Raw genomic sequence first — 26405 nt, 5'->3', positions numbered from 1 at the left:
CTTACTTCAGTTTCAATATATTGAAAAACAGTTTCTTATTACAGTAGGTACATTTCCATTCCATGTGTTTTCGCTGAAATAAGTAGTTAAATGCGTATATTGTATGTACACTGTTGCCCCCATTACATTAGAGTCAAACCTAGTTCCGACAAGAATGGAAACCTACAGTGTATAAATCAAATACCTACCTTTGTTTTTTTCTAGAAACTTGAACTTGTGGTATATTCTGCCCCTTAACTCGTGCATTATGCTATTGAACTTTCACAGATAAGCAATGTTTTGAAACATTACAAGCATCCTTTTGTTTTTCCACAGCAGAAACGTACCCACAACACAACAACAATACGGCAGCTATTAAGTACATGCTTAAAACTGGTGTAATAAAATTCACTGCAGATTGTCGGGCACATTTAGAATGAAGGAACTAACACCAACACCATCTGTTGGTCACTGTTACAACTTCTTACCTTCGTCATATGATAAAGCACTTCTAGTATTATACGCGTATGGATGTAGCTCATATAGAGTGAATAAAATCAATTTTGAAAAAAAATTACACTTAGACGTTTAGAATGTTACGTCTTCAGTTAACAAATTTCCTCTACCTTACAATGAGTACATTATGTGACATAGGACATGCTTCTTTGCTAAAATGTGTGGGATAAAAGTTTCCATTGTTGCACTTTCTCATGGAAAACTTAATCTGCGTGTGTTGCAAGACAACACAGAAAGGAAATGAAGGTGGTTATCTATTTACTTTTCTTGTGAATGATGGCAAATATTCTGTGGCCTTCAATTTTGGCAAAAATGCAACCATACAATTGTGTCACTAATGTGCAGTGAAAAACATATGCCATTTTTTACATCATAATGCAGCCCATACCTCCTACAACATTCATGTTCTGAGCACTAGAACACAAATATAATAATAAACACAACACTTCATTATTTCAAGTATTTTGGTACAGGAAAAATGTTGTCACTGCTTTAATAATCATGGTTGACACAATATATTTCAAGATGGATGAAGGAATATCATGACTGTGTCAAATGTTACCAAGGAAGGAACAATGATTGGTTGCTGCTGGAATTCCTTCCACAGTAAAGTTTTGATAGTATAATCATTTAACACAATGACCACTGACTTATATCAAAATTGCATATCTTACATCATTACAAACCTTTTACTTTATTCAAAGTACATATCATTAACATCTCAGTAACTATTTACTATGTCACATCAATAAATGCTGTGGCCAATCTAATTTATCATAACTAGAACAATATGCAATGTTGCCCTCTGGCATCTTGCTTGCTGAGTTAAGAAATTACCAGTACGTTTCACTAAAACAATTCTGTTAATATAAGCCTCACACATGATAATGCCATAAGCATCAAACAAGTAGTGGGTAAAATAAAAAGTTTTAAAAAGTGGTTTGAGTGACAGATGTCATAATATTTGCATTCCTTGTATTTCTCATTGATATAATTTTTTGCTATGTTACAGGTATTGAGGAGAGTTTTCGCAAAGGTCAGATAGCCAGTTTACTGTGTGTAGAAGGTGGCCATTCAATTGACTCTCGGCTTGCAGTGCTGCGTCTCTACTATGAGTTGGGTGTGCGTTACATGACACTCACACATTCTTGCAGCACTCCCTGGTGAGCCCTGCTTCAGCACTTCTTATTATATTCTACCATTTCTTTCCTAGTTCTGTATTTACATGTGTACTCTGTTAGCCACCTTATGCTGTGTGCCAGAGGGACTTGTGGTACCATTAAATCATACATTCCCTCCCTCTCCCCATCCCCCACCCTCTTTTGCTGTTCCACTCAGAAATAGTGAGTTGGGAGAATGGTAGTTGGTAATTCTCTGCATGAGCTCTTAATTTTCCCAATCTTGGTCTTTTTGCAAGATGTATGTAGAGGGAAGTAATATATTGTCTGCCTCTTCCTGTAACACACCTCAGAATTTAACAGAAAATACCTCTGTGATGTTCAAGCCCTCTCTTGTCATATCTGCCACTGGAGTTTCACAAGCATCTCTGTAACACTCTCACACCTACAAAAAGCACTCCATACAAAATGAACTGCTCTTTTTACATTTCATTTGTTTGTTTGTTTTTGACCTTTTCAGTCTCCTGTATTAATCCTACCTAATGGAAGTCCCTGGCTGACAAGCAGTATTCAACAATTGATTGAATAAGTGTTTTGTTGATTTACATTTCAGTAAAATTACATTGAGATATTTTTATTTTATTTTTAACTTGACCACAGCTGCTTTGAATCTGGACCAGTGCTTTTTCACTATGTAATTTTAGATTTTATGAAAATCTCTGATGTGAGATGCCCCTAGTAGATGTTGAATCCTAGGTCAGTGTACCAAACAGTAATTTAGAACCGGTTGGCTGTATAAACCTATGTTCAAACTAGTATACTGTTGCTGAGAAACAGCCGTGCTTAAAACTGTATCATATCCTGATTCATAACAGGGGATGAATCTTGGTTGTATGGTTATGACCTTGAAACAAAGCATCAGTCATCACAGTGGAAAGCACTATCTTCTCCAAGGTCAAGAAAGGCTCGACACATTCACACTAACATGAAGTCACTGCTGATAATTTTTTTCATTATTCAGGGAAAAGTGCCTAAGGAGTTTGCTCCACTTGGTCAGACTGTCAACGGGCTGTTTTACTGCAAGGTTTTCAGGTGACTGAGGGAAAATGTTTGGTGCAAACAGCCAGAGTTGTGGAAAAAGAAAAACTTGGCAGCGGTACCCCTCCCTCCCTACTCACCAGACCTAGCCTTGTGTGACTTCTACCTGTTCCCAAAGATGAAAATCACATTGAAAGGGTGACATTTTGATCCAATTGAAGACATCCAAATGGAATCGCAACACTCTTCATGCTGCGAACTTCCAGGAGTGCTTCCAAAAATGGGAACAACACTGGGATTGTTGCTTATATACCCAAGGTGACTTCTTTGAAGGTGACTGAGGACATTAGGATATAAGTATAGTTTCCTGATTCTTACAATGAAATTCTCAAATGTTTTGGGCAGCCTCTTGTACTTATTAAAAAGAGCTTTTGTTGGTGGTTTCAGTTTCCCACACACTTACTTCAATTTTTCACATAATTGCTGTTCATTATTAACATAAGCATCTGCATCCTTAGGTTGTTCATCAGATTTGAACTGCTTCCACCGACCTATTTTTCAAATGCAAGAATGGGTAAAGGTCACTGCATGAGAGGTCAAGACTGTAGGGTACACAATAATAGCTTCCAAAAATGCTCATTTACTTGCTATTCTTTCATCCTTGTGTTGGCCAGTAAACATTTTTGATATCTGCCTTGCACATAATTTTTAATATCTGAGTTTTTCGATGACAATTGTGTGAATTGTGGTGCATCAAACATGAGGACAATCATCAGCCAGATCACCACTCTTCAATCAGATCACAGTTTTGTTCCAGCTGTTGCATGAATTTATCCATCTAGATACAGAATGTGCACTCTGCTCATAATCATTCACATTTGCATGGACACTTTTCAGCTCTTCAACACCATTGTCAAGTCTTTCATTCATTCATTACTGTAGGCTCATAAACTAGGCACAAACCCTGATTAAGCTGACCAGCCCTGGATCCTTGTGCACACAGAAATTATATAATAGCACACACTTAACAACTGGTAGGAGTAATGATATTCAAAGCTATTGTTGTTTGCGTTCACCCACATTCAAATGATGAATAATGACTTCTGCGGCTTCCTAAACAATTAGTAAATGGCAATGCATTCATGCACTTTGTTCTGAGCTGCCAACATTTAAATACAAACTAACTACTCGTACTTTTCAAATAAGCCATACAGTAATGGACCTTTAACTCCCACAAAGCACTCACATCACAACTGACAATTTTTCCCTTTTTAAAAAGTCATATTTAATTCTATTTCCTAGGAAGTGTCAGTCCAGTCACAAATCTGTTTCAGTATTTGGCAATGTCATTTATTTTTCATTAAGTGACACTGTGGAACTGTATTGAATATCTTCCAAAAGTCAAGGAACATAGTCAACCTGAGCACCATTGTGTACAGCTCTCTGCAACATATGACCAAATAGTGACCTGAGTTTCATAAAATCATTGTATTCATAATCAGGTTTTATCCTTGTAAAGACAGTTTTTGGATGGTTTTTGTTCTGTAAAAAGATTATAACAATGAGCATAAAACGTGTTTTGTAATTTTACAGCACATTAATGTCAGCAATATAGTCCCATAAAGGTGTGCATCTCTCTAACAACATTTCTTGAAAACAGAAATGATTACCACCATTTTCCCATTGGTGGGACCCTTTGTTGCTTCACCAAGTTAGGATACACTGCTGCTAAAATAAGAGAAAGTTCTTGCATGTTGTCCGTATAGAATCATCCTGGTATCTCATCAGGTCCGGTTGCCTTTTCTCTGTTGAGCAATTTTTGTTGATATTCTATTCCATTATCATTTATCTCAATATCTGCCATTTTGACATTCATGCAATGTTCAAAGAGAAAACCAATATAATACACCCACAATGAAATAGTTTTAGCCTTCTGTCTGCTGCCTTCTTTTCTGTTCCAGTATGCTAACTGAGCTACTGAACACACCATTTTCTACAGGAGTTGGGCAAAACAATAATTACTACTGCCTAACACAGTGTTCACCCTCAAAGACAGTGTGAACCCTCCTGTAGAACAATTCCTTGCAAAGAAACTGTTCATATTCCTTGAAAAGTGCAGAACAGTGGCTAGTGAATATTAAAATCCATTGTGTCTGGTTGCATGTGAGGGGAGATGTTAATTCATACTCATCAAACCAATCTCAAAAAATTCTAGCTACTTCAATGGGGACACTTCAGCTTTTTAAGAAAGAACCCATTTCTATGAGCAATGTATATACCATTTAATGAAAGTGGTCACTTAAATTGCTTTTAATGGACATTACCAATTACTTTTCCCTTCAATATGACTATAGGGCCCACTGGAACCTAGTCAAAAGCCACTCCCACACCATTTTTGCACACCACCTGCTTTTTGCTGTAATATGATACATGAGGGCACTGCTGCACGAGGTATCATCGGTGGCAGTTAACTCTTCTCGGGCGCAACAGACTCTTCAGCCAGATGTCAATCTGGTGACATGATTGTTTTTGTACACTTTGTAATAAATATTATCCTACAGTAAATAAGGACCATACAGTTATTTGCTGTAATCAAATCGTATATGTGGTGGATCTACATTGAATTGTGTGGGTCATCCATGTAGGTAGGGCATGAGTATGGTGAATAATCACATGGTTCTCATGCAATGTAGAACAACATGTATTACAGATAGAGCATACCCATATAAGTGTGCAAACACAATCAAGTTACCAAACTGACTGCTACTCAAAGAGGCTGTTGTGCCAGAGGCAATTTGACTGCCAGTGATGATACCTCGTGAAGCAGTGTATAGCACTTATTTGTATGCAGTACAAAATTTTCTTAATTTTCTGTCTCATTCTTCATACTACATGGTGACTTGATCTGTGATCAACTAGTTTTGGCTTGCATTGTTCCACAAAACCTAGGAAAAAAGTAAAGATAAATTAAACCTCACCACTGATCAACACATACATCTAACTCTGAAGGTCCTTTACAGAATATTCACAGGAAATGGTTGGTGAAATCTATAATCATAAAGATGTTTGTCCCTAACATACACAACCCGAATACTAGACTCTGAAGAATTTCACTCACTTTCACACCATGTCCTTTCAAGAACTTATCACAGATCTAATCTCACAGTTGGAGGGTGTGGGGGGTGGGGGAGTGGGGGGGGGGGGGGGGGGGGGGGGAGAAACTGCAATATTACATGTGACAAGGAAGTTCTAACTGTCACGTATGATAATCATATGGTAAATTTCATTTATGTACACTGACCAGCCAGAACATTATGACCATCTACATAATAGTCGGTATATCCACCATACTACATGCACTGTGCATGTGTCGGACCAGCAGTCGTTCCATGTCAGTCGACACTGCAGTTGCCTGGATGGGTTTATATTGATATTAGGTTGGTGGTCAAAATGTTCTGGCTGATCAGTGTATTAATTTTCTGCTGTGTGAGCAGATCCTTGTGATCTTAATTTCTTGCAATTTATCAGTTTCATGTATTTGCCATTTTCTTTCAGGCCATGCAGGAGCTGAATCTTTCATCTTCTTGCTTTTATTTTCCCTTTTATGTCCTTAAAGTTCGGCTTTTATAATCTCATTTTCCTTAATGATACGGCCAGTTCTGTTTTTGTTTCTTGTTTTTATTGCTATCAGTAATTTCCTGTCTTCTCCTGCACTTTGTGCAGTATCACTTCATGTCTCAACCTCCACAGCCACATCCCCACTTCAGAAACCTCCAGTCTTTTCCTTTCCTCCTCCCTCAAAGTCCAAGCTTCTGCTCCATATTACTGAACACTGCGGTAAACAGTGAAGATCATCACAAAGCATCCTACTGCTCTTTTTAAATGGCAGTTTTGCTTTTGTTCTTTTTCTTTTCATTTCTTTCAACTACATTTTCATTTTCTTTTGTACATGTTTGTATTCTTGACTGTATTCTAGTTTTTCCTCTGCTGAAAATTATTTTCATTTTTTTTTTTTTTTCTTACTGCTATCTGCACAATGTATGTTTATCTTGAATTCACTTTCATTCCATAAATATTTTCAGAATACTCGACTGTTTCAACCATTTCCTGAAGATATTTTTCGTTGTTTGCCAAGAGGAGGACACCAACTGAATATCTCCCACAGTTTTTATCCCTTTGTCCTTTATTGAATGCTTCTTTCCCTTCTATGTAAGTAAGGAAAAGAGTGGAGATGGATAGCAAATTAGCCTTACACTTTTTCTCAGTCCTATTACATTGGGATCTTATCCTTTCATTCTGAGCATTACTTTACAATATTTGTCACTGTGTATGAAAGTTATTACTATTCAACATTATTTAAAGCTTTCCCCTTGTCTGTAAAAACACGGTCATTCATTTACGCCACATGTTCAGTAATCGGATCATGAAGAAGAGCCTTCAGGGACATGAGCCAAAATACAAATTAACAGACAGTAGCATTGCTAGAAGTATACACACACTGATAATTATGGCAACATCTGTTATGTTATAATATCAAATTAAGTGCTCAAATACTGATAATGTTTCCAATTTTGGACAAACATTTCTGCATGTTGAGATTTAACTAGACAGTCCTTGTTACATTACACTTAATGTCTTTGGGAGTCATTGGTGTTTCCTTGTAGACCTCTTGTCTTAATTTTCCATACAGGTAAAAATCTGTAAGCGTGCAAGCCATTTTGTGTTTTCCAAATAACTGATTTAACAATCTGCAGATATCTGTTAAGAAGAACTGGAATGGGTGTGATGCCTGTCTTGTTGGCACCAGTAATTTTGAATAATGTCTGGTGGCGTTTCTTCCAGGAACTGTGTGCCATATCTGTTACAAACTGTAGATACTTCTTGTTGTCTGCAATCCCATCAATGATCTGGTCCTTGAAATGTCCACACACATGTTGACAGATGTATTGTCAAATGACCAGTATTGCATAATGTGAAGATTCGTTTGCCCATGGTTTGTAAAAGATGCTGTATCTGTAAATAAAATCTTAAATAGAACCACTTAAGTTCAAAGATTTTGCAGACACTATTCAGAGAACTGTGACCAATTTTGAAAAAAGTTTTCACTAACTTCAATGTAAATAGCTTTGTAGTATTACTTTGGGGTTTTGAAAGTGTGTGGTGAGCTGTCTTTCATACTTCTTTGGTATACTTAGATTCCGAGGAAGCGAAGGATCATCAACTTGTGAAGGTTTTTCTTTTGAACACAATTCCCAAAAGTGTTAAAATTTATCACGCTTTCCATTCAATATACAAATCAAGCCCTCATATATTTTTTTCAGATCAGCAACACTTAGATGAGGGCATTGAATTTTTTCATTGACATCTTCTACTGGTTCATTGCATGGCAATAAAGATGTAAAAAGAAATAAGTCTTGAATTGTTACATTGACTCAAGGTAACCTGCACATTTGTAACCTGCCTCTGTTTTGTCCTCTGCAGAAAATGTTTCAAAAAAACTCTAGAAGTTCTTCAAAATTTTTCAATATTCTCGAGATACTAGAAGCTCACATAATCCATCGAGTCAGGCAAAGGGATCATAAACCAGCTTGGTTGTTGGTGCTCTCACAACATATGCTTCCAAAGAGTCCCATACTTTTGTTGGATTCCCTTACGGTGTTTATTAAGTCCTTTGCTGAAGCCATAATATCCCTCACAGAAGTAAGATGGCGGAGACTGTCTGTAACTGCCAAGTGTAAACTGTGAGCAGTGCAGTGCACATAATGTGCTTTTGGTTGTAATCCAAAACTAACTTTTTTAGTACTTTGAACTTACCTCTCATATTAGAGGCACCATCATAGCACTGTCCTCTTAAGTTATCCATTGATGAATAAGACGAGCAAAAACGTCTTTTAAAATACTAAACAGAGTTTGTGATCCAGTGTTGGGGGTCTAGTATAAGCCAATAAAGTCTTCGTTGATGATTAAGGAAACATCAACAGTATGAATACAAAATGACACTTGTTCGTGAATCAAAGAATCACTTGTTTCATCAACCATAATAGAAAAATGTTCAGTCTTCTTGATTGAAGCCAATACCTTTCTCAACACAGACTTTCCTAGTAGATCAGTGATCTTGTTTGGAATATCATGGGATGTCCACTTATTCCCCAAATGCCCTAACCAATCTTTAAACTCAGGTATTATATTCTTTCAGAGTTCCAACAATTGAAAAAAAATTGAGTTTACATCTTCATGCCCTCTAATTGCTAGTCCTTGCCAGCATAGAAATTGCACAGTAGTAAAAATTGTCTCAAGAGCTAAACGGCCTTTCTTCATATCACTATCTAACTGTTCATTAAGTTGGGAGGCCACTCTTCGGTTAGTGATAGAATGTAGTTTCAGAACACCTTTTATGCGTAAACGTATTTTCATGAACACAGAATTTTTCCAAACCTTTTTCCAATTAGAAAATCCTATGGAAGCATCTTTTTTTTTTAATTATAAAGATTTTTAGCATCTGCCTCTTTGCAGGTTTTGCAAAAAACTTTTTCTTTAGATGCTTCATATTCTAGCCATGTATACTTGAACAACCAAGACTTCTGATATGATTTTCCCTTACCGGATTGTTCAGGTTTCAGTTGTGAATGGTTCTCACCTGAAGACAACAAAGCAATTGATGACACAATAGTTGTTGGAAGTTGACTTGCAGTATAATCAGCTTCCAAGTGTGCCTTTTTGGTAACAAATTTATCCATTGAAAACCTAATTCACAATACACTAAGAGACTAAAGTAAACAAATAAAATGTAGTCATATAAAATAGTCCACTAGACACTAAAGTCAGAGCACCAAACATGTCTGCAGCATGCCTGAATGAAACTATCCATACTGAATGACTGCGACAGCAGGGTGGGCTTTATACAGCTGCGGTGTCATAATGTCTCAAAGCATCAATGTGGGGTGAGGTGGATGGTTACTGGCACTTCTGCTCCAGTCCTTTTGATGTCGCCGTGGCCGCAGTGCTGGTCCACTGTTGCCAGACTTCACCTGAAGGTTTGCACACTGGGACAAATTCTAAATGTGCCCCCAGCACCATAACACTATCATGATTCATGCCACTTGTTTTCAGTTAACCTGCTTTCTACCATAGTAATTATTTGTTTTAACTCATTGCTGGTGTATTTTTAAAGGTAACTATCATCAAACAAGGAAAATAAAAAATTCCAACATAATTTTGTGATTTTACAAAGCATAATGTATGTAATAATTTTCTTAAATTATTGGGGGGGGGGCTCGCCTCCTCCCCACCCCACAAACGAATTTTTGAGGGGGCTCAGGCCTTCTCAGGCTCCATGGAGTCGCCGCCTGTGAGTACCATCAATCAACTGTTTGTCCCTGTGGCACAAATTCATGATGAACTAATCCTTCGTGTCAAAGAAAACTGTCAGCTTGGCTTTGGCATTTGACCTTACCTGATGAGATGTTTTTGGTCTTGGAGAACCTTTTCTGACCCATTGTGAAGACTGAGCCTTGGTCTCAACATCATAACCGTGGGCCCATGCCTCATCACCACTTATGATTCTCTTAACAAACATCTCATTCTCATTTGTGCAATCCAAAAGCTCTTCACCAATTGTGAGGCAAAGGTCTTCTGGTCTTGACTCAAAAGCCATGGGATGTACTTGGCAGCAACATGATGCATTTCAAGATGCTGGGTCATGATTTTATGATATGGTCCACCTGAAATATTACATTCTTCTGCAATCTCTCAGGCAGTCAATCTTACATTGGCACGCAAAATTTCGTTGATGTTCCTGTTTTGAATGTCGTTGGTAGATGTCAAAGGGCATCCTGAACGAGGGTCATCTTTAACTTCCATCTGGCCATTTTTAAACTGTGTGAACCATTTGTAACACAAAGTATGGCTTAAGCACTCATCACCATATGCTTCCTGCATCATTTGGTTGTCTGTGTAAAGGTTTTTTGAGTTTCATGCAAAATTTAATGAAGACACACTGCTCTCTAACTCTGCCATCTTAAAATTTGCAAGCTATGCAACACAATGTTATACTCAGTACAGCACTGAACAATAACTAACACACATTCAACAGTGCAGCTCCTGGCAGTTACACATTAAACACAGGCATGTGCAGGGATACCAACCATATTTCACTCCAGCACACCATTGGTGTAAAATTATGAACGACCGGGATTTCATGAACAGACCTCGTACACATATACTTATGTTTCATATACTGGGCAGATATTCACAAGACTTCTTCTCTTGATGGTAGGACAATGGTTTGAGGCATTGCTGTCTTATTAATGCTTCATCAAAATCTGGACATGTTACATCACTAAAGTCCTCTTTGAAGGCTCTTGTCAATGCCAAAAAAAAATGTAGTTTCCTTTTTTTAATGCCACAGAAAAAGTATGTAGTTTCCTTTTTTCAGTGCCGCAGTGGTGTGGCTGAGCAGTTCTAGGCGCTTCAGTCTGGAACTGCGTGGTCGCTACAGTCATAAGTTCGAATCCTGCCTCAGGCATGGATGTGTGTGATGTCCTTAGGTTAGTTAGGTTTAAGTAGTTCTAAGTTATAGGGGACTGATGACCTCAGAAGTTAAGTCCCATAGTTCTCAGAGCCATTTTTGAAAAATTATATAGTGTCATTTAAAAAAACAGATCTGCTGTCACAATTTGGTAGATATAAGGAGCAATCAGATGAAAATAAGACAGAGGGAAAAGAGTATGTAAACTGTTCATTATTTCAAAAGTAATCATTGTAACTGTTAACACATTTATACCACTGTGGCATAAGATGGTCAATGTCTTCATGGAAAAATATTTGTGGTTGCCTGTGGAACCGTGATTGTACCCAGGTGTGCACTTCTCTGTCAAGCAAATTGATGGCGATATGTTTTTCTTCAGTGCTCCAAAATTATGGAAACTGCATGGGGGGAGATTTGGACTCTGTGGAGAACGTGTGTAGTCAAACAACTTTGGCAGTGTTTGAGCAGACACTATCTTACATCAGATTGATACTGTCCATCAATACTCCTGGGTGACTGGACTTAATGGGATGCTTCAGTTCTTGTGAAGTGTCCACATACTGCTTTGCATTAATTGTGGCACCATGTTCCAGAAAGTCAAAATGCAGTGGGCCCTTTCAGTTGAAAAAAAAGTCATCATGACTTTCTTGGAGCTGGTCTGCATAGCTGTGGATTTTTTCCTGTGCTGGTGAATCCATGTACTTCCACTGCTGACTCTGGTGCTTGCTCTCCAGCTCAAAATAATGACATGTTTCACCACTCATTGTAGTATAGGACAGGAATTGAAATTCATCATCATGATACTGTTTTAGGTGCTGCAGTGATGTCAGCATTCTGCTCCTTTTTCAGGCTATGGAGAACCCACTGCACACAGTTTCTCTGGAACTTTAGCCAGATGTCTTCCACAGTTTATCGTCGGACTTTTCTGATGGCAGCACTCATCACAGCAATGACACAAGGGATAAAAAAACGGTGAGCCTGTCATGGCTGACTGCTGTCTTTGAGTGACACCCAACCTTCTTGAAATCATTTATTCCACCATGATGTGAATTTGCATGCACATGACATACTCTGTTCATCTTGCATAGCAGACTTGGGGTCTGACACTCCTTCTGCAGTAAAAAACTGCACTAAACCTCACTGCTCCTCTTTCCTGGCCTCCATAGTGAAGTCAGATGCCCACAAGACTCACTGGCCTCAAGTCAAGCACGTCTAACAGACAAACGGCACAGTGGAGAATGTTTATGCTGTTACTTCATGATTCCCAATAAAGGGCACTTATATACACACACTTACCTGCAGCACCAGCATCAATACCATGCTCATTGTATAGTATGTCTCATTTTCACTTGACTGCCTCTTATATAAATGTTAAAAATTATTTGAAAACAAAGATGATGTGACTTACCAAAAGAAAGCACTGGCAGGTCGATAGACACACAAACATACACACAAAATTCAAGCTTTCACAACCAACAGTTGCTTCATCAGGAAAGAGGGAAGGAGAGGGAAAGACGAAAGGATGTGGGTTTTAAGGGAGAGGGTAAGGAGTCATTCCAATCCCGGGAGCGGAAAGACTCACCTTAGGGGGAAAAAAGGATGGGTATACACTCGCGCGCACACACACACACACATAGCCATCCACACATATACAGACACAAGCAGACATATTCAAATGCAAAGAGTTTGGGCAGAGATGTCAGTCGAGGCGGAAGTGCAGCGGCAAAGATGTTGTTGAATGACAGGTGAGGTATGAGTGGCAGCAACTTGAAATTAGCGGAGAATGGGGCCTGGTGGATAACGGGAAGAGAGGATATATTGAAGGGCAAGTTCCCATCTCCGGAGTTCGGATAGGTTGGTGTTAGTGGGAAGTATCCAGATAACCCGGACGGTGTAACACTGTGCCAAGATGTGCTGGCCATGCACCAAGGCATGTTCAGCCACAGGGTGATCCTCATTACCAACATACACTGTCTGCCTGTGTCCATTCATGCGAATGGACAGTTTGTTGCTGGTCATTCCCACATAGAATGCTTCACAGTGTAGGCAGGTCAGTTGGTAAATCACATGGGTGCTTTCACACATGGCTCTGCCTTTGATCGTGTACACCTTCCGGGTTACAGGACTGGAGTAGGTGGTGGTGGGAGGGTGCATGGGACAGGTTAACCGCCCCTGGTGTAAAACCTGTCCCATGCACCTTCCCACCGCCACCTACTCCAGTCCTGTAACCCAGAAGGTGTACACGATCAAAGGGAGCCACGTGTGAAAGCACCCACGTGATTTACCAACTGACCTGCCTATACTGTGACGCATTCTATGTGGGAATGACCAGCAACAAACTGTCCATTCGCATTAATGGACACAGGCAGACAGTGTTTGTTGGTAATGAGGATCACCCTGTGGCTAAACATGCCTTGGTGCATGGCCAGCACATCTTGGCACAGTGTTACATCGTCCGGGTTATCTGGATACTTCCCACTAAAACCAACCTATCCGAATTCTGGGGATGGGAACTTGCCCTTCAATATATCCTCTCTTCCCGTTATCCACCAGGCCCCAATCTCCGCTAATTTCAAGTTGCCGCCACTCGTACCTCACCTGTCATTCAACAACATCTTTGCCGCTGCACTTCCGCCTCGACTGACATCTCTGCCCAAACTCTTTGCATTTGAATATGTCTGCTTGTGTCTGTATATGTGTGGATGTGTGTGTGTGTGTGTGTGTGTGTGTGTGTGTGTGTGTGTGTGTGTGTGCGCGCGCGCGCGCGAGTGTATACCCGTCCTTTTTTTCCCCCTAAGGTGAGTCTTTCCGCTCCCGGGATTGGAATGACTCCTTACCCTCTCCCTTAAAACCCACATCCTTTCGTCTTTCCCTCTCCTTCCCTCTTTCCTGATGAAGCAACCGTTGGTTGCAAAAGCTTGAATTTTGTGTGAATGTTTGTGTTTGTTTGTATGTCTATCGACCTGCCAGCACTTCCTTTTGGTAAGTCACATCATCTTTGTTTTTAGATATATTTTTCCCACATGGAATGTTTCCCTCTATTATATTCATATCATTAAAAATTATTTTGTATATACCAGAAAATTCTCCATGTTTTGTGCAATAACATAGCAAAAACTGCACTTCAGTGTATTTGTGGTGGCCTGTGTTAGCTTCCTTGCCATCAAGCAGTTACATTGAAAAAAAAAAAAAAAAAAAAGAGCAGTTGCTCTTCCTCTCAAATTGCTCAAGTGCTGTTTTTCACTACATACGAGGCATTTGTATAATGTTACTACTTTTGCAGACCAACACCTTTCTCATTTATTGAGTTGATTGTATGATTTTTTTCCACATATTCCAAAGCACTGAAGCTACTGCAGCAATAATGATAAGCACTCCATTGCCAAAAATACCAGTGTTACCTTATAGGCTGTAGCAAAATGACGACTTGGAAACAACACTGAAAGTTCATGTCATTGGCTCTTTTGGGAAAGCCTACAGTTCGAAGCTTTCAAAATTGCTAATGATACTCACTTCCGCTAAAGTCTTTGCAGTTGTTATATATCTGATACATCACACCAAAATACATGCTGAAACATGGAACTGATCCACTCTCTTATACTGCTGTCAACACACACAAGGAGACAACAGCAACTTGAACTATTGAAAGGCCACATTTTCAAAGCAGCTTAACAGTGAGGGCCATATTCCATCAGAATATTATTCTAGCTGTCCTGTTCAAGTACATTCATGTAACCATTGTGTAAGATGAGCAGCTAGTGCAATACTATTGAATATTGATCAGGATCTTGGCCATTACGAATTTTAATTACTTTACCCTCTGCCTCAGAGATATTTTAAAGGCAAAGCATCATAGTCTAACTGTTATGCTCAAACTGTCAAATCAAATACTGCAAATAGGTTTTATGCCTTCACTATACATGCTGCATTATCTTTGTTTAATCAGTTACCTGCAGCTTACAGATATTGAACACTGATATGTCATTACATTTCACCACTTACTACCCATGTTTGAAGCAGGCCATCATGTATAACCTGGCCCATCGACTGACTTGGTGCAACATAATTAAGAAAATATGTTAATATTAGGGTACTCATTGACACATTAGTTTTAAAGTTTTCTTATAATTCATTAAAGATACGGTATTTTCAGTGTCTAGTAATATATGCTTCATCAGCAGAAGGGTTTCTATAATGATAAACATAACATTTTCATTTATGCACATAGGAACTTCTCTCTCTTTTACAGGGCTACAGCATCTCCTGAAGACAAAGAAGTTCTAACAGTAAAAGGTTTAACAGATTTTGGGAAGGTAAGAGACTTATACATAAATTTAAACTGTTGTCACTGCATTTATAAAATATTGCCTGCCTGTGTAGAAGCATGAATAAAGGAAGATATGAAATAAAAGTCTCACTGAAACATACTACCTGCAGTATAGTGACAGAAGGAAACTTAGTCATACTGAACTTTTAACTGCAGATACTAAACACATTTACTTTCTGTTGTAAAGGCTGGTTATTCCTCATTATTGACATAATGTATTTCATATTTGGAGTATTTATTTTTCTCACTATCACATTACAGTCTTAATGTAAGAGTGCCATTCATCTAAATACATAACAGTTGTGTTCATAATGACCTCAATGGTACTTAAAATTATTCAATGAATAATAAATTAACAAGTAGTTAAATACTACTTTTGATTGTGTACCTCTATTTTCAATATCATCATGAGAGTATATTCCTAGAAACACTGAAAGCACCAATGGATCCTCACAGTTTTTGTCATTCATTCATTCACATATTGAGTTCTGCAAATCCCATAATGAAGAAGAGCATTCAGGGATGTGGAACAAGTCAAGTTATACATCATATTTATACATTTATGTATATTAGAAGGAAAATAACTACCATCAAAAACCATGATGATGATGATGATGATGATGATGATAATTTTATCGTCATTCGGCCATTACAGCAATAGACAATGTCAGGCATATAATGCAATAAAACTGTTAATGCAAAGAAAACAAGAGGTATGCCAGTAATACTACAAAATATATTATATTTGAAATAATCATTTATGTCATGGAATGGGTGAGCAACTAGCCATTCATAAAGTTCTTGTTTTAATGCTTGTTCAGGTAGTTCTTGTACATATTGTGGAAGCTTATTAAATAATTTGAACCCCATCGGTTCATAGCTGTTAAGTGACTTTGACAGTCTGTGGTAAGGAGTATAAATGCATCTGCTCCTTCTCATGTTGTAGAAATGTATATTTTCTCTATGTTTTGCTTCCAGTAACTTCTTTTTTGTGTGGAGTAAAATATAGTAGATATATAAATTATTGTTGTCATGATTTTTTGTTCACTGAACAATAGTTTGCAGTGTGCTTTACATGGAGAACCAGTAATTATCCTAATGGTTTTCTTTTGTAGTATTAGGATGTCACGCACTGAACTCGAGTTCCCCCATAAAATAATACTGTATGTTAGGATGCTGTGGAAAAATGCAAAATACGATGTTCTAACACAATTTTGAGGTACACAGTCCATAAGTCGCCATAGCAAATACATCAGTCTAGATAATTTACCACTAATATATTGTTAATGATTAATGGAAAATCTCATATAAAGATGTGAAACAAATACTAACAAAGGGATAGAGGGGCTGGCCAGTACTTACCTCAGCTCAGTACAGCCGATAGATACACATAAAACAGAACTGAAAATTTACGTTCCTAGCTTTCGGAACAAATGTTCCTTCATCGGGGAGGAGAGAGGGGAAAGAAAGGGAAGAAGGGAAAGTAGATTCAGTTACTCACAACCCAGGTTATGAAGCAACAGGGAAAGGAAAATAGGGAGGGTAGCAAGAATGGAGACATGGTTGTCACAGGGAAGCCAAAGATATTCTACTGTAAGTACTGTGCCAGCTTCAAACCAAAGAGGATGCATAAAGTAGTAAAGAGGTATATAGTATAAAGATAAACACAACTATGTAGGATGAAAAGATGCGTGAATGGCTAAAGAGGAAAGGGAAAGAGGAGAAGACTGAAGAGTGAATGGGAGTGAGGTTGTTTAACGTAGGTTCAGTCCGGGGGGATGGCGGGATGAAAGGATGTGTTGGAGTGCAAGTTCCCATCCCCGCAGTTCAGAGGGACTGGTGTTGGGTGGGAGAAGCCAAGTGGCACATACGGTGTAGCAGGTTCCTAGGTCCCTAAAATTATGCTGGAGGGCATGCTCCGCTACTGGGTATTGGGCATCTCCTAGGCGGACAGTTCGTCTGTGTCCGTTCATGCGCTCAGCCAGTTTAATTGTTGTCATGCCGATGTAAAAGGCTGTGCAGTGCAGGCATGTCAGTTGATAAATGACATGTGTAGTTTCACATGTAGCCCTGCCTTGAATTGTGTATGTTTTACCAGTAGCGGGGCTGGAGTAGGTGGTTGTGGGGGGATGCATGGGGCAGATTTTGCTGCGGGGTCGGTTACAGGGGTAGGAACCACTGGGTAGAGAAGGTAGTCTGGGAATATGGTAGGGTTTAACAAGGATGTTACGGAGGTTAGGGGGGCGACGAAAGGCAACTCTGGGTGGTGTGGGGAGAATTTTGTCAAGGGATGATCTCATTTCAGGGGTTGACTTGAGAAAGTCATATCCCTGGCGGAGTAATTTGTTGATGTTTTCGAGGCCAGGATAATATTGGGTGACAAGGGGGATGCTTCTGTGTGGTCTGGGGGTAGGAGCATTGTAGTTGGACGGGGAGGAATGTATTGCTCGGGAAATCTGTTTGTGGACAAGGTCTGCAGGATAGTTGCGGGAGAGGAAAGCAGCGGTCAGGTTATTGGTGTAATTATTGAGGGATTCGTCACTGGAGCAGATACGTTTGCCACGAATACCTAGGCTGTAGGGAAGGGAGCGTTTGATGTGGAAAGGATGGCAGCTATCAAAGTGAAGGTACTGTTGTTTGTTTGTGGGTTTGATATGGACAGAGGTGTGGATGTGAGCTTCAACAAGATGAAGGTCAACATCCAGGAAGGTGGCTTGGGTTTTGGAGAAGGACCAGGTGAAATTCAGATTCGAAAAGGAGTTGAGGTTATGGAGGAAATTAAGGAGTGTTTCTTCACCGTGAGTCCAGACCACAAAGATGTCATCTATAAACCTATACCAGGCCAGGGGAAGCAGCTGTTGGGTCTTCAGGAAAGCCTCCTCGATGCGGTCCATGAAGAGGTTGGCATAGGACGGAGCCATCCTGGTTCCCATGGCCGTTCCCCTGATTTGTTTGTAGGTCTGGCCTTCAAAAGTGAAGTAATTATGGGTGAGGATGAAGTTGGTAAGTGTGATAAGGAACGAGGTTTTTGGAAGATCTTCGGGTGGGCGTTGGGAGAGGTAGTGCTCAAGGGCAGAGAGACCATGGGTATGTGGGATGTTTGTGTAAAGGGATGTAGCATCTATGGTGACAAGAAAGGTTTCAGGTGGGAGAGGAGTGGGAATGGATTTTAGGTGTTCTAGGAAGTGGTTTGTGTCTTTGATGTAGGATGGGAGTCTGCGGGTGATAGGTTGTAGGTGCTGGTCTACCAGAGCTGAGATACAATCGGTTGGGGCTTTGAAGCCTGCTACAATGGGACGGCCAGGATGGTTCTCTTTGTGCATTTTGGGTAATAGGTAGAAGGTAGGGGTACATGGCTCAGGTGGAGTGAGTAAGTCTATGGAAGCCGTTGTGAGGCCTTGTGAGGGACCTTGGATTTTTAGGATTTTTTGCAGCTCAGTCTGGATGGGGGGAATGGGGTTCTGGGTAACAGCTTTGTAGGTTGAGCTGTCAGAGAGTTGACGCAGTCCTTCTGCCACATACTCCACATGGTCAAGTATGACAGTTGTGGAGCCTTTATCCGCCGGGAGGATGACAATAGAGCAGTCTATTTTCAGCTCCTTAACGGCACGGGATTCAGCTGGGGTGATGTTGGGGGTTGTCGGGATGTTCTTCAAGAAGGACTGGGAGGCAACACTGGATGTGAGGAATTCCTGAAATGTCTGCAAGGGATGGTTTTGGGGGAGGGGAGGAGGATCCCTTTGAGAAGGCAGTCGGAACTGTTCTAGACAGGGTTCAACACTGGGTCTATTATTTGGGGGCTGTGTTTGGGTAGTGAAGTGATATTTCCAGTTGAGGTTCCGGGTGAATGAGAGGAGATCTTTAACCAAGGCAGTGTGGTTGAATTTAGGTATGAGGCTAAAGGTTAAGCCTTTTGATAGAACAGATGTCTCTGGAGGAGAGAGGGATCTGGATGAGAGGTTTAGGACTGAATTGGAACTGGCGATATGTGGCATTTGACTGTGGTTATAGTTGAGATTTGGTCTGTGTGGGGTATGTGCTGGGATGGGGAGATAGAGTAGGGTGGCTAGGCTAGGTTTGTTGGCTATGAGGGGGGTTTGTTGAAGGTTCTGTTGTGGTTGGTGTTTGTGAGGGATAGGGAGAGGGACCCCACTTCTTAGGTGTTGCACTAGCACTGTGGATAGTTTTTTCAGGTGGTGTGTGGCATGGAACTCAAGTTTGCAGCTGGCTTCTAGGATGATGTTCCTGAGTGTGTTCTCCAAGCAAGGGTTTGAGAGGTGGAGGACTTTGAAGAGAGATAGGAGCTGTTGGGAGTGGTGGTTACATGAAGTAGTATAGAAGGTTCTGGAAGTCCAGGAGAGACTGGTGGAAGGAGGAATTGCACCCGAAGATGGGAACTTTTAAGGTAAGCCCTTTAGGGGTAATTTCCAAAGGTTAAGCAGGACCAGAGGAAAAGTATGTGGGATTGCAGTTTGAAGCTGGCACAGTACTTACAGTAGAATATCTTTGGCTTCCCTCTGACAACCATGCCTCCATTCTTGCTACCCTCCCTATTTTCCTTTCCCTGTTGCTTCATAACCTGGGTTGTGAGTAACTGAATCTCCTTTCCCTTCTTCCCTTTCTTTCCCCTCTCTCCTCCCCGATGAAGGAATATTTGTTCCGAAAGCTCGGAATGTAAATTTTCAGTTCTGTTTTATGTGTATCTATCGGCTGTACTGAGCTGAGGTAAGTACTGGCCAGCCCCTCTATCTCTTTGTTAGTATTTGTTTCACTAATATATTGTACATGTTGACCCCAGGATAGTTTTTCATCTATATATATCTCTAAAAACTTAACACAACTAGGATAATCTGATGGAGGCTTGTCTTTTAGACTAAAAACTATATGCTGCATTTTGTTATCATTCAGTAGAAAGCCATCTACTTTAAACCAATAGGATACTTGAGCCATTGTCTCAGCAACAGAAGCCTTGAGGCTACTGAAATCATTATTACAATGAAGGAAAGTTGTGTCATCTCCATATGGAACTGTCATGCACTCAATGAATGATGGCAGATCATTAATCATTATTAGAACATACGAGGCCCCAGTACAGATCCCTGTGATACACCTATTTACATCTACATCCATACTCCACAAGCCACCTGACTCCGTGTGGCGGAGGGTGCCTTGAGTACCTCTATCGGTTCTCCCTTCTATTCCAGTCTCTTATTGTTCGTGGAAAGGAGGATTGTCAGTATGCCTCTGTGTGGGCTCTAATCTCTCTGATTTTATCCTCATGGTCTCTTCATGAGATATACGTAGGAGGGAGCAATATACTGGTTGACTCTTCGGTGAGGGTATCTTCTCGAAACTTCAACAAAAGCCCGTACCGAGCTACTGAGCGTCTCTCCTGCAGAGTCTTCCACTGGAGTTTATCTATCGTCTCATAACGCTTTCGTGATTACTAAATGATCCTGTAACAAAGCACACTGCTCTCCGTTGGATCTTCTCTATCTCTTCAATCAACCCTATTTGGTACAGATCCCACACTGCTGAGCAGTATTCAAGCAGTGGGCGAACAAGCGTACTGTAACCTACTTCCTTTGTTTTCGGATTGCATTTCCTTAGGATTCTTCCAATGAATCTCAGTCTGGCATCTGCTTTACCGACGATTAACTTTATATGATCATTCCATTTTAAATCACTCCTACTAATGCGTACTCCCAGATAATTTATGGAATTAACTGCTTCCAGTTGCTGACCTGCTATATTGTAGCTAAATGATAAGGGATCTTTCTTTCTGTGTATTCACAGCACATTACACTTGCCTACATTGAGATTCAATTGCCATTCCCTGCACCATGGTCAATTCGCCGCACATCCTCCTGCATTTCAGTACAATTTTCCATTGTTACAACCTCTCGATATACCACAGCATCATCCGCAAAAAGCCTCAGTGAACTTCCGATGTCATCCACAAGTGTCCTACGGCACTCCCCTGCGGCACACCTGAAATCACTCTTACTTCGGAAGACTTCTCTCCATTGAGAATGACATGCTGCATTCTGTTATCTAGGAACTCTTCAATCCAATCACACAATTGGTCTGGTAGTCCATATGCTCTTACTTTGTTTATTAAACGACTGTGGGGAACTGTATTGAATGCCTTGCCGAAGTCAAGAAACATGGCATCTACCTGGGAACCCGTGTCTATGGCCCTCTGAGTCTCGTGGACGAATAGTGCAAGCTGGGTTTCACACAATTGTCTTTTTTGAAACCCATGCTGATTGCTACAGAGTAGATTTCTAGTCTCCCGAAAAGTCATTATTCTCGAACATAATACGTGTTCCAAAATTCTACAACTGATTGACGTTAGAGATATAGGTCTATAGTTCTGCACATCTCTTCGACAACCCTGCTTGAAAATGGGGATGACCAGTGCCCTTTTCCAATCCTTTGGAACACTACGCTCTTCTAGAGACCTACAGTAAACCGCTGCAAGAAGGGAGGGGGGGGTGGGGGGGCGACAAGTTCCTTCGCGTACTGGGTGTAAAATCGAACTGGTATCCCATCAGGTCCAGCGGCCTTTCCTCTTTTGAGCGATTTTAATTGTTTCTCTATCCCTCTGTCATCTATTTCGATATCTACCATTTTGTCATCTGCGTGACAATCTAGAGAAGGAACTACAGTGCAGTCTTCCTCTGTGAAACAGCTTTGGAAAAAGACATTTAGTATTTCGGCCTTTAGTCTGTCATCCTCTGTTTCAATACCATTTTGGTCACAGTGTGTCTGGACATTTTGTTTTGCTCCACCTACTGCTTTGACATAAGACCAAAATTTCTTAGGATTTTTTGCCAAATTAGTACATAGAACTTTACTTTCGAATTCATTGAACACCTCTCGCATAGCCCTCCTCACACTACATTTCGCTTCACGTAATTTTTGTTTGTCTCCAAGGCTTTGGCTATGTTTATGTTTGCTGTGAAGTTCTCTTTGCTTCTGCAGCAGTTTTCTAACTTGGTTGTTGTAGCACAGTGGCTCTTTTCCATCTCTTACCATCTTGCTTGGCACATACTCATCTGACACGTATTGTACGATGGTTTTGAACTTTGTCCACTGATCCTCAACACTATCTGTACTTGAGACAAAACTTTTGTGTTGAGCCATCAGGTACTCTGAAAGCTGCTTTTTGTCACTTTTGCTAAACAGAAAAATCTTCCTACCTTTTTTAATATTTCTATTTACAGCTGAAATCGTCGATGCAGAAACTGCTTTATGATCGCTGATTCCCTGTTCCGCATTAACTGTTTCAAATAGTTTGTGTCTGTTTGTCACCAGAAGGTCTAACATGTTATCGCCACAAGTTGGTTCTCTGTTTAACTGCTCAAGGTAGTTTTCAGATAAAGCACTTAAAAATTTCACTGGATTTTTTGTCCCTGCCACCCGTTATGAAAGTTTGAGTCTCCCAGTCTATATCCGGTGCATTAAAATCTTCACCCAGAACTATAATATGGTGGGGATATCTACTCGAAATATCTTCCAAATTATCCTTCAGGTGCTCAGTCATAACAGCTGCTGAGCCAGGGGGCTATAGAGACATCCAATTACAATGTCTGAGCCTGCTTTAACCGTGACTTTCACCCAAATTATTTCACATTTCAGATCTCCGTTAATTTCCTTCAATACTATTGCACTTCTTATCACCTTAAACACACCTCCCTCTTCACTATCCAGTCTGTCTCTGCGGTATACATTCCAATCTGAGTTTAGGATTTCATTCCTTTTTACATCTGGTTTCAGCCAACTTTCTGTCCCTAGTACTATGTGGGCATTGTGACCTTTTATTAATGAGAGCAGTTCTGGGACCTTGCTATAGACGCTCCTGCTGTTTACTATTAGCACATTAATATTGTTATTCCCTATTGCGTTTTGCCTACTCCTACCTTGCCGCATCTCAGGAGACGTCTTGTCGGGCCTTGGGAGGGAATTCTCTAACCTAAAAAACCCACATGTGCACTCCACACATACTCCGCTACCCTTGTAGCCGCTTCCTGTGTGTAGTGCACGCCTGACCTATTCAGGGGGACCCTACATTTCTTCATCTGATAGCGGAGGTCGAGAAATTTGCACGCCAGATCTCCGCAGAAAAGTGTGAGCCTCTCTGGTTTAAGCCTTCCACTCGGCTCCAAACCAAAGGACCGCGATCGGTTCTGGGAACGATACTACAAATAGTTAGCTCAGATTCCACCCCGCGAGCAAGGCTTTCCACCTTCACCAACTCCGCCAACTGCCTGTATGAACTGAGGATGACCTCTGAACCCAGACGGCAGGAGTCATGAGCAACAATTTGCAGTCGGGTGCACCCAGTGCTCTCTATCGCCACTGGCAGGGCCTCCTCCACATCTCGGATGAGACCCCCCGGCAAGTAGACAGAGTGAACACTGGCCTTCTTCCCCGACCTTTCCACTATTTCCCTAAGGGGCTCCATCACCTGCCTAATGTTGGAGCTCCCAATCACTAATAAACTCCTCCCCCCGTGTGCCTGCTCGGACGTTGCTGAAGGAGCGGCCACATGTCCACTCACAGGCAGAGCGGGCAATGCCACACGGCCAGCCTCCACATTGACCCAACTATTTAACTAATTCAGAACTGGGCTTTTCTTTACCTACACAAACAGCTTGCTTGTGATCCTGTAGGTATCATTTCAATAGTTTAAGGCTGTCACCACAAATGCCAAAGTACTCCGTTTTTTCTAGGGGTATTTTATGCTTTACACAGTCAAAAGCCTTACTTAGATCACAAAAGGTGACTTCAGCAAATCCTTTATCCTCAAACTCTTGATGTATGTGTTTGACTACTAAGTCTATAACATCAACAGTTGACAAGTCTTTCCTAAAACTTACTGTGATTCGCTAATTATTCCTGCATTTTCAAAGTAACTTTTAGCAAATATCACAGTCTTTGTCTCAGGTAATCATTTATGTATGCCAAGAACGAGAACACATCCAGCACCAAATCTTGTAGGAATTCAGGATGAACAGAAAACAGAATTTAAGGCTAACCCCTGCCCACATGTTGCCCTCAAAATATGCAAAATGTTAACTTAAATAGATTGATAAATTTAGTGAACAGGTATAACTTAAATGTGAATTTAGACTTTCCCATATATAATGCTGACAAAATCTTCTTGAGCATCCGTCTGGGGCTGTGTTGAAGTTCCACAGCATTTCAATGAGTGTCACTCTCATCGAAACATCACGGAATTTCAATACAGCCACCTCAAAGGAAGCCCAAGAATATTTCATCATATTTATGATTTAAGTTGTGACAAACTCTCAAATGGATTTTTTTGACTGTGACATTCTTATCATATTATAAATTATTTTTTACGCAGCAAAACTTCTTTTTACATTCTTGATTTATCTATAGTTTCTTTACTTGTTGCTTCCCCATTACAAAAATGTTCCTTAACAATCAGACTGAACAAACAGAGTGCCAAAACTGAGCATGAACTAAACTGAACTTGTAATATTTCTGGCTTTGCAGCTATCATATTCAGGTACACAAATCTCTTCTCAGAGCAGTTGCAAAGGCAGAAGTGGCCAGATTACATTATGTGATGTAAGGTTTCAATGACAGATAGTTTGTTTGGTAAGGGTATCATGAGAGAGATCGCCTAAATTGTGGTCCTTCTCCACGATAAGCTGCTGCATTCAGAAGTTGCACACCAAAATGATAATCATCCATTATTAATATTAGACAAAATAAACAGTTGATTTACTTGCATTTCAAATTAAATCATCTCTCTCTCGATAGTGTAATATCATTCTGTTATTTCACAAGTATTAATACCCACCAGAATAATAAACAACTGCTAAACAAAAAGGCAGATGAAGCACTTTGGTGATCTTCGGATCCTGCCTAATTTGGATGGCAGGCGAAATGGTTCGGCTGTAAGACCAGAGCTGGTTCAGAAGCCTCAGAGGACAGACATGTTGTCTGCTATGGTTGTTGCCAGTTTAAGACTTTATTAGCAAGTATGGTTATATGGATATATAGCTGAGAACAGTGTGAACATAGTTTCAGAAATATGCAATTCATTAATTTGTTGAAGAATAGACATTATTTGTGACTCTAAAGTGGAATGAAATTGTGCAGTTTCTCGTGTTCTGCTTATAAAAATTGAGTTGCGTCCTGTATATAAACAAACTGTATCGGATTTATGACCTACGTGCTGTCTTCTGTGCAGGGCACAACAACTGTTGAAGACTGCAGGCTGGTGAACATTAATTAGAACTTGTGCATTCCACTCAGAGCAGTCTTAGTACAAATGAGATCAGGGGTTTATCATATGCATGTATAGATCATTCTGTCTCTTCCTCCCTCTCTCTCTTTTTCAACTTGCCATAAATGGAGACATTTGATTGAGGTTGTAGCCACTTATATAACTTTTTAATAATGAGATTAGTGTTTATTTATTTCTTAAAACTCACAATATAGTTCCAGTTTTATAACTCAAATGGTTTCTCTACAAGATTCTCATTAAAAGTTGCTTGATAATTTAGACTAACACAATTGCATATGGCATGTACTGAATGATGGATTGCCTAAAGACTCTGTTCTTGCTCCAGTGTTATCCAATCTGTCCACAGTAGACCTGCCAAACTTGACCTGCTGGAAATTCCAACATGCAGATGACCTTGCAGTATGAAATCAGAGTGAAGATCTTTCTGTATGTGAAGAACAGTTGACAAATGCCCTACTAAACTTCATGAATATAAGCAGACAGACGTTTCCATTATGGAAGTATGTCTTTTCCACCTCTCTAACCACCTAGCATCAACAAAGATGACCCCACTGTTTGGTGCTCTTGGCATTGTCAATGTACCCGAGTCTGTCACATTAGACAGAACACTCA

General features: G+C 40.2%; 1 protein-coding gene across 1 annotated transcript in view; it reads left to right on the top strand.

Moving 5' to 3' along the window:
- LOC126416797 (dipeptidase 1-like) overlaps window positions 1-26405 on the top strand; it is a 504557-nt gene that overhangs the window by 437270 nt on the left and 40882 nt on the right. Inside the window, exons 5-6 of the mRNA XM_050084666.1 lie at window positions 1508-1658; window positions 15428-15491. Of these exons, the coding sequence (XP_049940623.1) occupies window positions 1508-1658; window positions 15428-15491 (215 nt within the window). The remainder of the gene's footprint in view (window positions 1-1507; window positions 1659-15427; window positions 15492-26405) is intronic.

Source organism: Schistocerca serialis, chromosome 8, assembly GCF_023864345.2.
Source record: "Schistocerca serialis cubense isolate TAMUIC-IGC-003099 chromosome 8, iqSchSeri2.2, whole genome shotgun sequence".
In the NCBI taxonomy this organism is placed as follows: Eukaryota; Metazoa; Arthropoda; class Insecta; order Orthoptera; family Acrididae; genus Schistocerca; species Schistocerca serialis.
Note: the sequence above shows the minus strand (reverse complement) of the source record. Positions and strands in the feature narration are given on the sequence as shown.